Source organism: Humulus lupulus, chromosome 2 (genome assembly GCF_963169125.1).
Source record: "Humulus lupulus chromosome 2, drHumLupu1.1, whole genome shotgun sequence".
Taxonomy (NCBI): domain Eukaryota; kingdom Viridiplantae; phylum Streptophyta; class Magnoliopsida; order Rosales; family Cannabaceae; genus Humulus; species Humulus lupulus.
The window spans coordinates 57,993,483-58,006,309 of record NC_084794.1 but is presented as its reverse complement, the minus strand read 5'-3'; the positions used below and the strand labels follow the sequence as shown (position 1 = coordinate 58,006,309).

Sequence of the window (12,827 nt, the reverse complement as noted above, 5' to 3'; positions counted from 1 at the left end):
ACCCATTAAACATGATGAACATATCAAGAACTTTCCCCACGGGAACAATTGTACCACACTACATTCACAAACCACTTTACATTCACAAACCCACTGCAGTGGTAAACACATGCCCATGACATTTATACATCAACCATAATCCCTGCTCTTCCAACATACATACCATGCCTCCAACTCCAGCATGCAAATAATCACATTTATATATATTCATGGAGTAGGTAATCATATGGTCAAGAGCCAGGCTCTATCAAAATCTCATGCTCCCTAATACAATGTGCAGGTAAAGCATTTACATTCTATTTAAGCAGTTAAGCACATAACTACAGAAATAGTTACCATTCCCTAAGTGAAGCTATCTTTAGTGACGAGTGTACATGCCCAGCTTATCTTCACGAACCCTTAACCTTGGCTTGCTCTGATACCAAGTTGTAATGGCCTACTACCCAGGGACCGTTACAGTGTGCATTTTAAACAATGTTAAACTCGCTAATTGAGTCATTTGGCCATAATCGTGTAACTAAGTATGATTAACGGTTTAGGATTAAAATTTTTGGTTAAGAAACAACGTTTCACTAAAACGTTTACTGTATACATTGGGATCCCAAAAATATAATTTAAATGTCAATTACAACAAAATATTTACAAATAGCCGACCTAAGCGGCAAAATAGGGTTTTACCCTAGTTCCTCTTTCAACCTTCGGCCATGGCAGTCGAGCAGCCACATATGTACACATCGTCACCTAAGCTCTCCAACTCAAGGATGGTTAAGCTTTCTTTTGCCTTTACCTGCACCACATAGCATCCGTGAGCCAAAGCTCGGCAAGAAAACTCAATATGCTCATGAATAGCAATAAAATGTTACCAAATCATAACAGGCATGCCTATCAATAGTAGCCCTATTCATGCATGCAAATAAGTCCAAATAATGATGGTTGTTGTAATGCCCTGGTTACCCCAGAACAGTTACGGTGAACAGTGAACCGGAAAGTTGATTCATTGCCTGAGTCCTTTGGTTAAAAACGTGTTCTAAGTGTTATTAACAGGCTAAGGTAAAAACCAACAAAAAGGAAAGGATATGTTTTATTTGATACATAAAACTGTTCATGGGCCCACAAGAACATTTACAAGTTATTTACAACTCAAAAAGGGTCATTACTGTTCCAAAATTACAAACCCGCCAACCTAAGCGGCAAAAATAAGGTAAACCCCCTAGTTCCTCTGAGAACTCCTTGGCCGTGGTGGTCAAGCGGCCGCATATGTACACATCACCACCTAAGCTCTCCACTCAAGGCTGGGTGAGCTTTTCTTTCCCTTTACCTGCACCACATAGCACCCATGAGCCAAATCCCAGCAAGAAAACACAGTATTGTATACAAACATTATCAAAGGATTATCATTATAATCACATGGAGCTCGTAGCTCTTAAACAAATGAGTGAATATCACTTGAGGTTCTGGTAAACCATACTGTGTGACTGACAAACAAGTCACTAATTTAAACAGAAGAGTGGCTGCTGGGTAAGCCACTAGCCTTAAACAAATGAGAGACTGATGGGTAAGTCTCTAACTCAATAGATGAGTGACTGATGGGTAAGCCACACAAGCGCTTATAATGTTCATTGAACTTAAGGTCGGTCTGGCATTAATGCTCTTTGAGTCATCCAATGCAAAAAGTCGATTAGATCTAATCTTTATTGGCTTGCGTGGAACACGCTAAGGCCGTCCTGACTAATGAGTCAGCACTATGTGACCAGTGCCTAGTACCACTGCCGAACCTGACTAATAAGTTACAGCTTCATAGTTGATACTAGCACTTTTGCCAAATCTGACTAATGAGTCAGTACCATACACAAGAGAGCAAGATTTGCTAAGCATTCGATAATCAATCCATGTCCACATTTACACAATCAACATGCCTCAAGAATCATCATGCATGTCACATATGGGGTGCAATTCTCTTACCTCTGGTTCAAGTGAGAACTAATAATAAGAATGACTCCTGAGAACGATCGACCTTTGCTTCCTTAGCAATCACCTAATCACAACCAATTATAACCTAAATTAATGAGAATCAACATGGATAGGGTTTTAACCTAAGCACCACTCTCGGGACCTTGAAACATGCCCACACGGTGAGTAGATTCGATCTCGGGCCTTAAGGATTGAAACCCCAAGTCAAAAACCCTTAAAAACACCCAAAACGGGACTTTGGAGGAACAGGGTAGCGCTACAGTGCTGAACCCCTAGCGCCCCAGCACTATAATCAGAACCCCCAACATGCCCATTTGCCTCCTGAGTAGCGTTGTAGCGCCCTAAGGTGGGCTTTATAGCGCTACCTCCAGCACTGAAATCCCTTGAAACGCCCTTCTTCATCTCCTTCGATTTCCACCTGATTCCAAAGCTTCCAAAACCCATTTTTGATGCCAAAGGAACCCAAAAACCATCCTAACATACCCCAAACATCCCAACCATAGGAACCCTAGCCAAAACTCCCAACAAAACCAAAGTCTCAACCTAGAAATCACAGCTGCAAAACAAAGCTAGAACAGAGCAAACTAGGGAATTCTATGGTTAGAAACTTACCCAAAGCTCAGCTTATGAAGTCCTTCAATGGAGGAACACACTCCCAAACTCCCAAGGCTTGCTTCCCAAGCTTGAATCCTCAAGAATGATTCAAAAATCACAAAGAAAACTGAAGGGAAGATGGTACGGGAAAACTCTTAAACGTACTCTGTTTTTCTACCTCTTCCTCAGCCAAAAGTGACTTATATCTATCCTAGGGGTGAGATGACCATTTTACCCCTAGGTCAACTTAAAGTTTCTAAAGGCTCCTAAAGGCATATTTGGTATTTTCCACCTATCTCGTTAATCATAATTAACGCTCTCCCGCTATTCTCGATAATCTCAAACACCAATAATTCACATCCCGTTATCCTTTAATACCCAGTAACGCTCAAATCATTAAAATCGCCCCGAGACTCAACCCGAGCCCCGATCTTAAACCTGTTGTGACCAGACAGCTAATCAATATTCCAAGATCGTCTCATGCCAAATGTCTCGAACAAACCCACATTATATTGTGGTCTCAACATATATCACCAACATGCATACAAATATACAATTTTACCCTCAACGGGCCAAATTACCATCATATTATAATATAATTCACATATACATGCATAATATCATTTCATGGCTTAATTAAACAAGTATGGCCCTCCCGGCCTACTAATCCCGCCATTAAACCACATCGAAGAATTCGGGGCATTACAGTTGTGGGCCATGCTCTCCTGTATGGATGACTATCAAGTCAATCCTAAACAGATGAGTGATTAACAATAGAGGTTCCAATAACCATGTTGGGGCTTATAGCACTAATCAGATGAGTGATTTAACACTTGAGGTTCCGATAACCATGCTGGGGCGTGTAACCTTAATCAAATGAGTGACTGAGGAGCAAGTCACTAACATGGGTTCCACACCCTTAGCCATGTGACAATGCAGTCACCTGGGCCTTCTCGCCCTGGCTCTAAGTGACTAGACATTAGACTAGACAAGCGCTTTTAGTTTTCATCGAACTTGAGGCCGGTCAAGCATTAATGTTCACAATGAATCATTCAATGCTTATGTCGATTAGATTAAATCTTTTTATTTTTGGCTTGCGTTAAACACGCTAAAACTGTTCTTGACTCTTAAGCCAATACCATATGACTAGTGCTCACTACTACTGCCGCACTTGACTAGTAAGTCATAGCTTCACAGTTAATACCGACACCATTGCCGATTCTGACTCATGGGTCAGTGCCATACACAAGTAAGCAATGCAACTAGACATATATCATATGCAGAGACTCAAGCTCTGAACAATCTCATATTCAACATTCATGTCATGCCCTAATCACATGTTTCTCATGCATAACATACTGGGTGGAGTTTTTTACCTTTGGTGCAAGCACATGTTACCAATAAATGAGCCACAAGCACGATCCTGATTCCAAGCCCCTAGCAATAACCTAGTCACAACCATAATATAAAATCTCATCAAAATGAGTAAATAAATACTTCTAGACCCAACCTAAGCCTCCAGGACGTCGAATCCCACTCAACTGGGTAGTAGAATCGATCCCACGCCCTTAGAGTTAAGTTCCCACGCACTACAAGAAAATGTGGTCTTTACCTACCAATTGTAAGTGTAGGTAAAACTAGCCTAATGGTGGGTAATATAGTTTACCTACCAATATTGAATTGGTAGGTAAAAGTTAGTGGGGAAAGAGTCTTTACCTACACTTATTAACACTGGTAGGTAAAAGAATCAATGGACCCCACTAAGTTATAAATCAATTGATGAGTCATCAGATGACGTGTTTGATGACATGGCATCCTACGTGTATGCTGACATGGTTTTTGTAGTTTTACGTGTCTGATGACGTGGAATCCTACGTGGCATCATATGTGGCATCCTACATGGCATTCTGTGTGGCATCATATGTGGCATCCTACGTGGTATCATTTTATTAGCCCACATAGCATTATTTTATTGGTTAGTTACACAATTTATATTTTGTTCAAATTTAATAGTTGTGTAGGAAAAAGATAATAACAGTTATTTGTAAATATTCTATATTAGAAATAAACTAGAAAAAACCATTCAATAATAAAATGTTTAATGCTAAAATTCTTTATAATATTCAATACTAAAATAAGTCATTAAGTTATCATTTTAAGGTTACCCCTACCAAAATAAAAAAAAAATTCATAAAGTACATTCCTTAGTAAATTAATGTAAATAAACTAAGAATCATCTTGTGACTCCCGAACTGAAATAGATGGCGACTCTCTTAAATTTGCATCTGAAGCTTGGTCTGTTGGAGGTGGTGGAGGCGGTGGTGAAGCTTAAATTTGCCATCAACTGGAGTCGTTTTTCTTTCTTTTCTTTTTTTGCGTTCCCTTACTGTCCAAAAGGAAAAACTCATAAATATGGAGAACTAAGGCCTTTACAGAGATAAGTTATGTATGGCGTAATTAAGCCCTCTACTTAGTAACTTACAGATCAAAAGAGTGAGTCACAGGAGAGAAGAAGACAAAGCCGATTTGGTTCTGAGAATCGGAAAGGCGTAGAAGACAATTTGATTTCAAAATGAACAAAGCAAAAAAAGTTAAGAATGAAAAAACAGAAATCAAAAGAGAAATCAGAAGAAAATTTACTTATTATGAACGAAACTAGAATATGTCTTTACTTACAAATTTAGAAAAAGAGATATTGTGTGTCCCACATACATAATTAGAGGAATCGATAGAGAAATAAACAGCTACCGCAAATGTTTATGCAAAATTATTGATTTATTTCTGGGCAAATTAAGTGGTCCTCCTCCTAGAGAAGGTAAAACGGATTGGGGGTCGAACATCATACTATATCATGGAATCAAAGCACTATACATAGTATGATTTACAACAAACAACATTTTCAAGTAACAAAATAGCTATTTTAAAATATATATAATTTAATAATTAAAAAATCAATTAGCAAAAGTGCAGGTTTACTAGCTTGATATTTAAAAAAGAACTGAATGAAAATTCAGCAAAGATATTAATTTCATGAGTGGGACAAAGATAATAGAGAAAAGAAAATGTAAAAATATCTACAATTGAAATACAGTAATAGCAATAATAATGATGATTCAATTTTGTTTCTAGAATATCATTGAAAACATAAACCACTTATTAAAGAAACTAACCGAAAGCACAGATGAAAAGAAAATACTTTTAGGAGGTCACACAAGCAGAAAAAAACATGAAATATTTTGAATCTTTGATTGGCAAAAACTATCTAACTGAGCTATTGAGCATTGTAATATTAATAACCTAGAAAGAATGGCAGCTGAACAGAAATATCAATATATTTTATCCTACAATTGGCAGCTGAACAGAAAAGAATGCTATCAACACGATGATTTATCTTCAATTCGTTTTTTTTCTTCACATAACATAAATAAGTAATAAAATCCCATGTGTTATTTGGACTATACTGTTAAAAAAGATTAAAAAAAAAATACTCACTGCAATATACAAATTGGTTGAGATCAAGAGTCACCCGGCCCTGCTTAGCAGTATCAAATGAATCAAACATATTACTGCAACGAGCAAAACAACAGCAGAAAATGAGTAAGCCTCTGTTATGAGCTTATGACCATTTTGAACTGGTGTAGATGATAAATTATACATGTTCAAGAGTTTCACTTGAAGCCAAACGCCTTTATATGATTAAGAGTGTGGAACAAAATATGTATACAATGCTGAGAGACATATCGATTGTGTGTATAAAATTCATTCTAAGCACAGAAAACTTTTGTTCTTTATTCCGAGAAAAAACATATATTTCTGTCGAGAGAAACTTACCGAGCTGACTGCAAAAATATACAAAGAGATATGAAATCATCTAATCTGAATCTTCCATTCTTCTTTTGATCAAAACTCTGCACAAATTATAAAATAATGAGCTATGACAGCCATAAACTTATTATGTATAAACATCATTAGAAAAACCCAAGTAAATCTATAGCATCTACTAATCTCTTTAAGAAAATCCGCACTAAAAAATCATCCAAATTCTTGCACATGTGTCAACTTTTTGCCATGTACCACAAGTGAAAAATAGATCATTTCAACTGCTTCTTAAGAAAATTTAGAATCCATCCATGAAGTGCAAGTAAATGATTTACCTCACAGACAGTGTAAAAAGCAGGAGAGTCCAGCGAGAATCCAATTTTTACCAATGCCTGCGACCAATATTTAGCAGCAATTGAGAATAGGAAATTAACAACATGAAAATCGAGAGAGAAAGAGAGAGTGAGAGAGAGAACACGAGCTAATAATAACTCTCATACCAGTAGCTACAAGTACTGGACAAATAAGTGCCACCACCAATCACTAGTCAACATACAATTACAACTTGGCTTTCATCGAAAGTAACTAAGTGATTGTATGTTGTAATTTTTAACTTAGTTACTTTCGATGAAAGCCAAGTTGTAATTGTATGTTGACTAGTGATTGGTGGTGGCACTTATTTGTCCAGTACTTGTAGCTACTGGTATGAGAGTTATTATTAGCTCGTGTTCTCTCTCTCACTCTCTCTTTCTCTCTCGATTTTCGTGTTGTTAATTTCCTATTCTCAATTGCTGCTAAATATTGGTAGATTATGCCATCTGCAAGTTCACTAGGACGCCCCAGTGTGAAGTGAAAAAACAACCTCCCAACAACAGTATACCTACAGTTAAAGATATACATACACTCAAGCCATCAACTAAAAAAAACTCAGCACTTTTAACAACATACAGAGTACATTATTATCAAGTTACATAACATATACAAACCAAAATAAACTACCAGGCACTGAATTTTCAGATGAAAAAAAATAGTAAAGCAGTAAGAAAATTTTATAAAGAATAGCATTTTGTTCTAAAGCCTGAAGGCAGTATTGAAATACTTATCCGATGGATCTCCTCTGAGAGCAACATCCAGTGCTTGAATTGTCTCTTGAGGAGCATCAAGTTGCCTGCTCTATAAAAACTGTCGCAGATGATGTAATTCTGGCTTCGAAGCAAACTTGATGGTCACCTTAAATTCACGTTCCCTACGGCTAATTAAGGGAAAAAAATATCAAATCAAACAGAGTACATAAAAATGAAAATAGTATTTTAATTAGCCACAAGGTCTGAAAATTTACCCCATCCAACTGGATAACCCTTAATTGATCAATAAACCTAAATTTACAACCTTAAAATCCAAAACCCAAATGGAATTGAAGGAAACAGGAAATGAATCATTGAAAACAAAATTAATAAAGCAAATATGAACAAGTAGATTATATTATACATTTCCTATGCAATTATTTTTTCTTTTATAAAACAATTTTAAGAAGAAGAAAGAAGATAAGCTCCTTACAAGTAAAGAATTAAAAGAAGAAAACTTGGTCCAGTGCCTTATATCATCCTCTGGTCTGTTAAGAGATTACAAACAGATAAGCATCGGAAAATAGGTTTATAGTTCTAAAAAATCATCTTGTAAAGGATACCGTACTATATAGTATTGAATAAAAGGTTACAAGGAAAAACAAAAGAAACATACGTTGCTTCCCATTTGCCAGTGAAGAAAGTATAATTCTTGGTGTCAACAATTTCTCCTTCCCAAAAGGTTACTACCTGATATGAGTTAAAGGAGCAAAGTACAAGCTTAATGAGGGACTTAAAAATAATTAAATTGCTGGAGATACCAGCATTATACTTATCAGAAAATGATGTTCAAAAGTGATATCCTCACCTAACGTTAGATTTAGGTCCCCCACCGATTGGATCTTCTTCTCCTCTGAAAACTATCAGCCCCAAAATTCTTTCTTTTTATTTCTCTTAACCTCACCTTGGTTGTTCCTGGTTGAAGGTTCCCAGCGAAACTCAGATCTGAGAAAGAAGAGTCTTCGGCAGCCATCGACTCGCTGTGAAGATGTAGAAGAACATATCAGAAGAAATGGAGGTGCTCGGATCCTCATTCACACTGTCACTCAGATCGGCGCCCCCAATCGATACCCATCTCTTCTTCTCTAGCAACGATAACCTCAGAGGTAAACACAGGAGACGACACTGGGCAAGCAGAGGCGCTTGGCTTTTGGCAGCGTAAGAGAGCAATCGATCAGAGCAGTGCCTGGTGCGAATCTGCGTGAGCGACCCATCGCTCCAGACGATGACAGATCGTAGCATGGAATCGATCTTCCTCTCGAACTCAGCGGACCACCATCGAGGCGAGTCGAGCACCGAGTCGAACCGAGTCTCGAGATCGAACAACTTATTTTTCTTATTTGATTGGACTTTTCTCCGTAGATTTTCATTTTATCAACGTTTGAAAAGTAATGTTTATTTGGTTTTAAGATTTGTACATTTGTTAAAAATAATATGACATGTTAAAAATAAGTGAGATGATAAGTAGGATATTTTTAACACATCATCACACAACTCAGCATCATTTTTATTAAAAATTAAAATAATAAGAAGGAAACATTGGCGCCGAATGCAAAAAAAATTCCCTCGAGTATATGTGTAGGGTAACACTCTTTACTTACCCATATTATTAGTAGATAATCATCCTTCTAAAACATTATAATATTGGCAATATTTACCTACCAATAAATCTTACGAATAAATATTGGTGGGTAAAGGTTCCCTTTACCTACCAATATATATTGGTAGGTAAAATATTGGTAGGTAAATATCAAATTTCTTGTAGTGACGACCAAGAACCAAATCTGGCAAAATTTTCCCTTAAGCACCACGACCCTCCAGACACCATGCTGCGGCCCGCCTCCAGACAAAGCCCGCCTCCTCCTTCTTCAAGCCTGGGCCGCGTTGCCCTAGAACAGGGCCGCGACCCAACCACGAACCAGCCTTAAAAAACCTCGTTTTCTTCTTTTAAAAACCTTCCAAAATCCTACCCAAACATATCCAAATCTCAAAATCAAAGTTTCCAAACATCCCCATGATCCAAAACCAACAAAACCCAACCTTTAATTCAATAAAAAAACTCACCAAAACACAAAATCCAATCCAAGCTTAAAAACTTTAAAAACTTAGAACTTAAAACTTGGATTACCTCCAAATGAGTTGTTTCCCAAATAAATCCTCCCCCTAATAAGCTTCTGATCTTTCCTAGAATTGTTATGCCTCGACCTTGCTTGAATCCGAGTCCTAGAACTCAAGTTTCCTTCGAAAATGTGATCGGGTGTCGAAATGGAACTTTAAGGAAGAGAGAACGTTCTGAATGTTCTTTTATGATTCTAACAGGTTACTTCAAGCTTAAGTAGCCTCAAACAAATCCTAATGCTCGGGGTCCCGAAAACGCCCCTGGGGGTAAAATAGTCAAAACTCCCAGAATTTCCCCTTGATCTTACTAAGTCTCAATTTATCATCAAATATTTATTACCATTACCCAATATCCCGGTAATGTGCTAAATACCCCTTGACTCACTCCGAGTCAAGTATAAATCCCGTTGTGACTTTCCCACTAACTTACCTCCTACGATCGTCTCTTGCTGAGTAACCCTAGCATCAGCAAATAATAATGAAGCACCACCCACATACCACATACATGCCAAATATGCCAAAAATTTCCAAAATATGAAAATCACTCAATTAATCAGAAATGGGTTCACATGCATATTTAATACACCTAAACATGCATATTATCATTTAATGACATAATAAATCAATTATGGCCCTCCCGGCCTCCTAATCAAGGTCCTAAACCTTATTAGGAAACTTATGTCATTACATCCTTTCTCTATACGAAAGGGGAGTCCCTCCCTATTCATAGGAAGAGGAGGTATAAACCCTCATCTCGCTATATGTAGGGGTCCCTAGCTTGTGCATAGCGAGAGGGTACCCCTTACCCTATCGCTATATGCAAGGTTGAACTCACATCATGTAAGGGGTGTCTCACATGATGGGTGCGCTTCGTGTGAGGTGACATTTCACGTAAGGGGTGTGACCCCCGCAAGGCAGTATCTAGGATGCGACACTTCCTCACAAATGAATGGCCTTGCAAGGCTAACTTTCGCAGGGCTAGTGCTTCTAGCGAGGGGCCTCCTACACAATTCGCTCTTAAAAGCCCTTCTTATTGAGTTATCCTCGGGAAACACTCACCTCAACTTGGATTTCTACCTTTAGGCTGCTTTCGCTCTAGTATTTTCCATATCAGCAACCAGTGTTTTAAAAGTAAATTTATTGTGTTACGATCTGGCATAGAAAATGGGGTTCTTCCTTCAACATTTCCTATACTTTTTTCTTTGCTAACTCTGATAATCATGATGAAGATATCCCCAACTAAACTATTTTTTTCTTACAATATTAGTTCTAACTAGATTAATATACTTGATGATTTACTTACTATTATTATCATAAAAAACTCTTTTGGTGTCATTAAAAAAAATATCACTAATTTTTTTTTTGTGTTGATTGTTAAACTGATGATGCTATTGGTAGTGGCACCTTAGGGACTACCTATTACATTGACTAATAACCGAATTCATATAGTTTGGGAGTCGGTTAGTAACTGATCGAATCCAATGATATATTTAAAATTCTCAAATAAATTCATCGAACCCTTCCACTATAATAGAAGATCCAAAATTTCAGTAAAGCAAATATCAAAAGTTAGAGATAAACATAAATCTCGAATGTAGGTTGCTAGTACCTAAGAAATAAGACACACCAGTTCAAGTAACTTATAATCAAAGAGAGAGAGAGAGAGAGAGAGAGAGAGAGAAACATCATACGTTGTCTTCAAGGTTGGTTGGCTTAGAACTGATGCTCAAGATCGGCCTTGTGCTTAGGCGATCCAGACCTATGTCTAGGGCCCTCAAGTTAAAAAAATAAATAGGTGCCTCCTCAAATTTTGAAAATATTTTTTTAAAAATATCACATTTTGCATTGGTCCTCACAAGTTTAGGGCTGGCCCTGCTGATACTAAATCGAAAAATGCAAAAACTTTTATCTTTTTTATGTCCAGAAAAAAATATCTTTGTATTTGTATAGCGCTGATCAACATCTTTAATAAACAAAAATGCAATGTTGTTTTACCCAAAAACCAGCGTGATGATGTGGTAGAGACATGAGACAGGTAGCGATCATTTAATGGTAGCGCATGACAGGCTTCTAGTCGATACTCGACCAGGCCACATAGAGAATATCTCTAAGATTGAGCATATACCAGGTCAGTCCCTTCATCAATCGATACTACTCGATGGTGCAAACAATTGCTACACAAGGCTGGTCGATGGTTCTGAATAGAGTTCCAGAATGCGATAATATAGGGATATATATATATATGTGTAACCGTATTGATTATTCATTCATTATTTTGTTGTAGTTTGTTATGCAAATTAAGGAAGGCCCACGACCCATGATGTAAGTCCCTAAGCCTATAAATACGAGGCTTAGTGAATCATAAATTTCTAGGCACAAATTTATTTAGAGAGAGATTATTAAGCTTTTATACACTGATTTATATTACCCCAGGGGACCGAAACTTAGTTGATTCTAGATCATCTAATCGAAAGTTTGGGAACTTCAATATTAATAAAAGCTCAAGTGGTCATAGGTTATTACCGACTATCGGGGCCGAACCACTATAAACATTTGAGTGTCGTTTATTTTTCTTGAGTTTAATTCTGATTAACGTCGTTTATCTGACTTCGTGTCATTGCTAAATCTGTAGTCAATAAATGTAAAAATAGATATTTGTAGTACTGAAGCTTATTTGAATGTTATATATATATATATATTTGAGAAATTTGTGGCTAAAATACCAAAACTTTCATCTTTTTGTACTTAAATACAAAACTTTGTTTTTTTGTGGTGAAAATACCAAAATCTTACTTTTTCTTATATTTTGTAGGCACCAACTATTAAGCCTAACTTTTTTTGTGGTAATAGTACCTAAACTTTGTGTTTAGTTACGGTTAAATACAAAAAAATAAGATATTTTTACTGCCAAATAAGTTAAACTTAACCATTGGTATCTATGAAATGCAAGAAAAATTACGTTTTGGAACCTTTACCAACAAAAAAAAATTATGGTATATAATGTAAAAAATGTGAAAATTTTAGCACTTGCAAATTTCATTTTTTTTTTAATTTTTATTTATTTTGATGATTTCACTTTTGAGGTAACTGAGATTTCTTTAATCTCCGGTCTTTATATAAGTGTTTTTGAGTTAGTTTTTTCTTTATTTGAAAAACAGTATTTATATTAGTATGTTCCCGGTTGTTAATTAAGTTTCCCTA

At 36.7% G+C, this 12,827-nt stretch overlaps 1 protein-coding gene and 1 long non-coding RNA gene across 2 annotated transcripts; both read right to left on the bottom strand.

The window, feature by feature from the left end:
- Window positions 1–4,642: 4,642 nt before the first annotated feature.
- On the bottom strand, window positions 4,643–6,938 carry LOC133814299 (uncharacterized). The gene is made up of 5 exons (XM_062247281.1): window positions 6,929–6,938; window positions 6,720–6,877; window positions 6,397–6,473; window positions 6,058–6,131; window positions 4,643–4,951 (listed from the first exon to the last, which is right to left on the bottom strand). Exons 1-5 carry the CDS (start codon window positions 6,936–6,938, stop codon window positions 4,839–4,841), a joined length of 432 nt encoding a protein of 143 aa, XP_062103265.1. The 3' UTR covers window positions 4,643–4,838.
- Window positions 6,939–7,215: 277 nt separating this feature from the next.
- On the bottom strand, window positions 7,216–8,248 carry LOC133816056 (uncharacterized). Its single transcript, XR_009884988.1, has 4 exons — window positions 8,125–8,248; window positions 7,942–7,996; window positions 7,484–7,636; window positions 7,216–7,264 (listed from the first exon to the last, which is right to left on the bottom strand). It is a non-coding gene; the product is annotated as an uncharacterized LOC133816056 (long non-coding RNA).
- Window positions 8,249–12,827: the final 4,579 nt, after the last annotated feature.

Bases quoted from the DNA above. Each gene is read 5' to 3' on its own strand.
- LOC133814299 (XM_062247281.1), bottom strand. The intron at 6,474-6,719 runs GTAAATCATTTA...TAATTTGTGCAG, and splicing joins CTTTTTACACTGTCTGTGAG to AGTTTTGATCAAAAGAAGAA. The intron at 6,132-6,396 runs GTAAGTTTCTCT...TGCTCGTTGCAG, and splicing joins ATATTTTTGCAGTCAGCTCG to TAATATGTTTGATTCATTTG.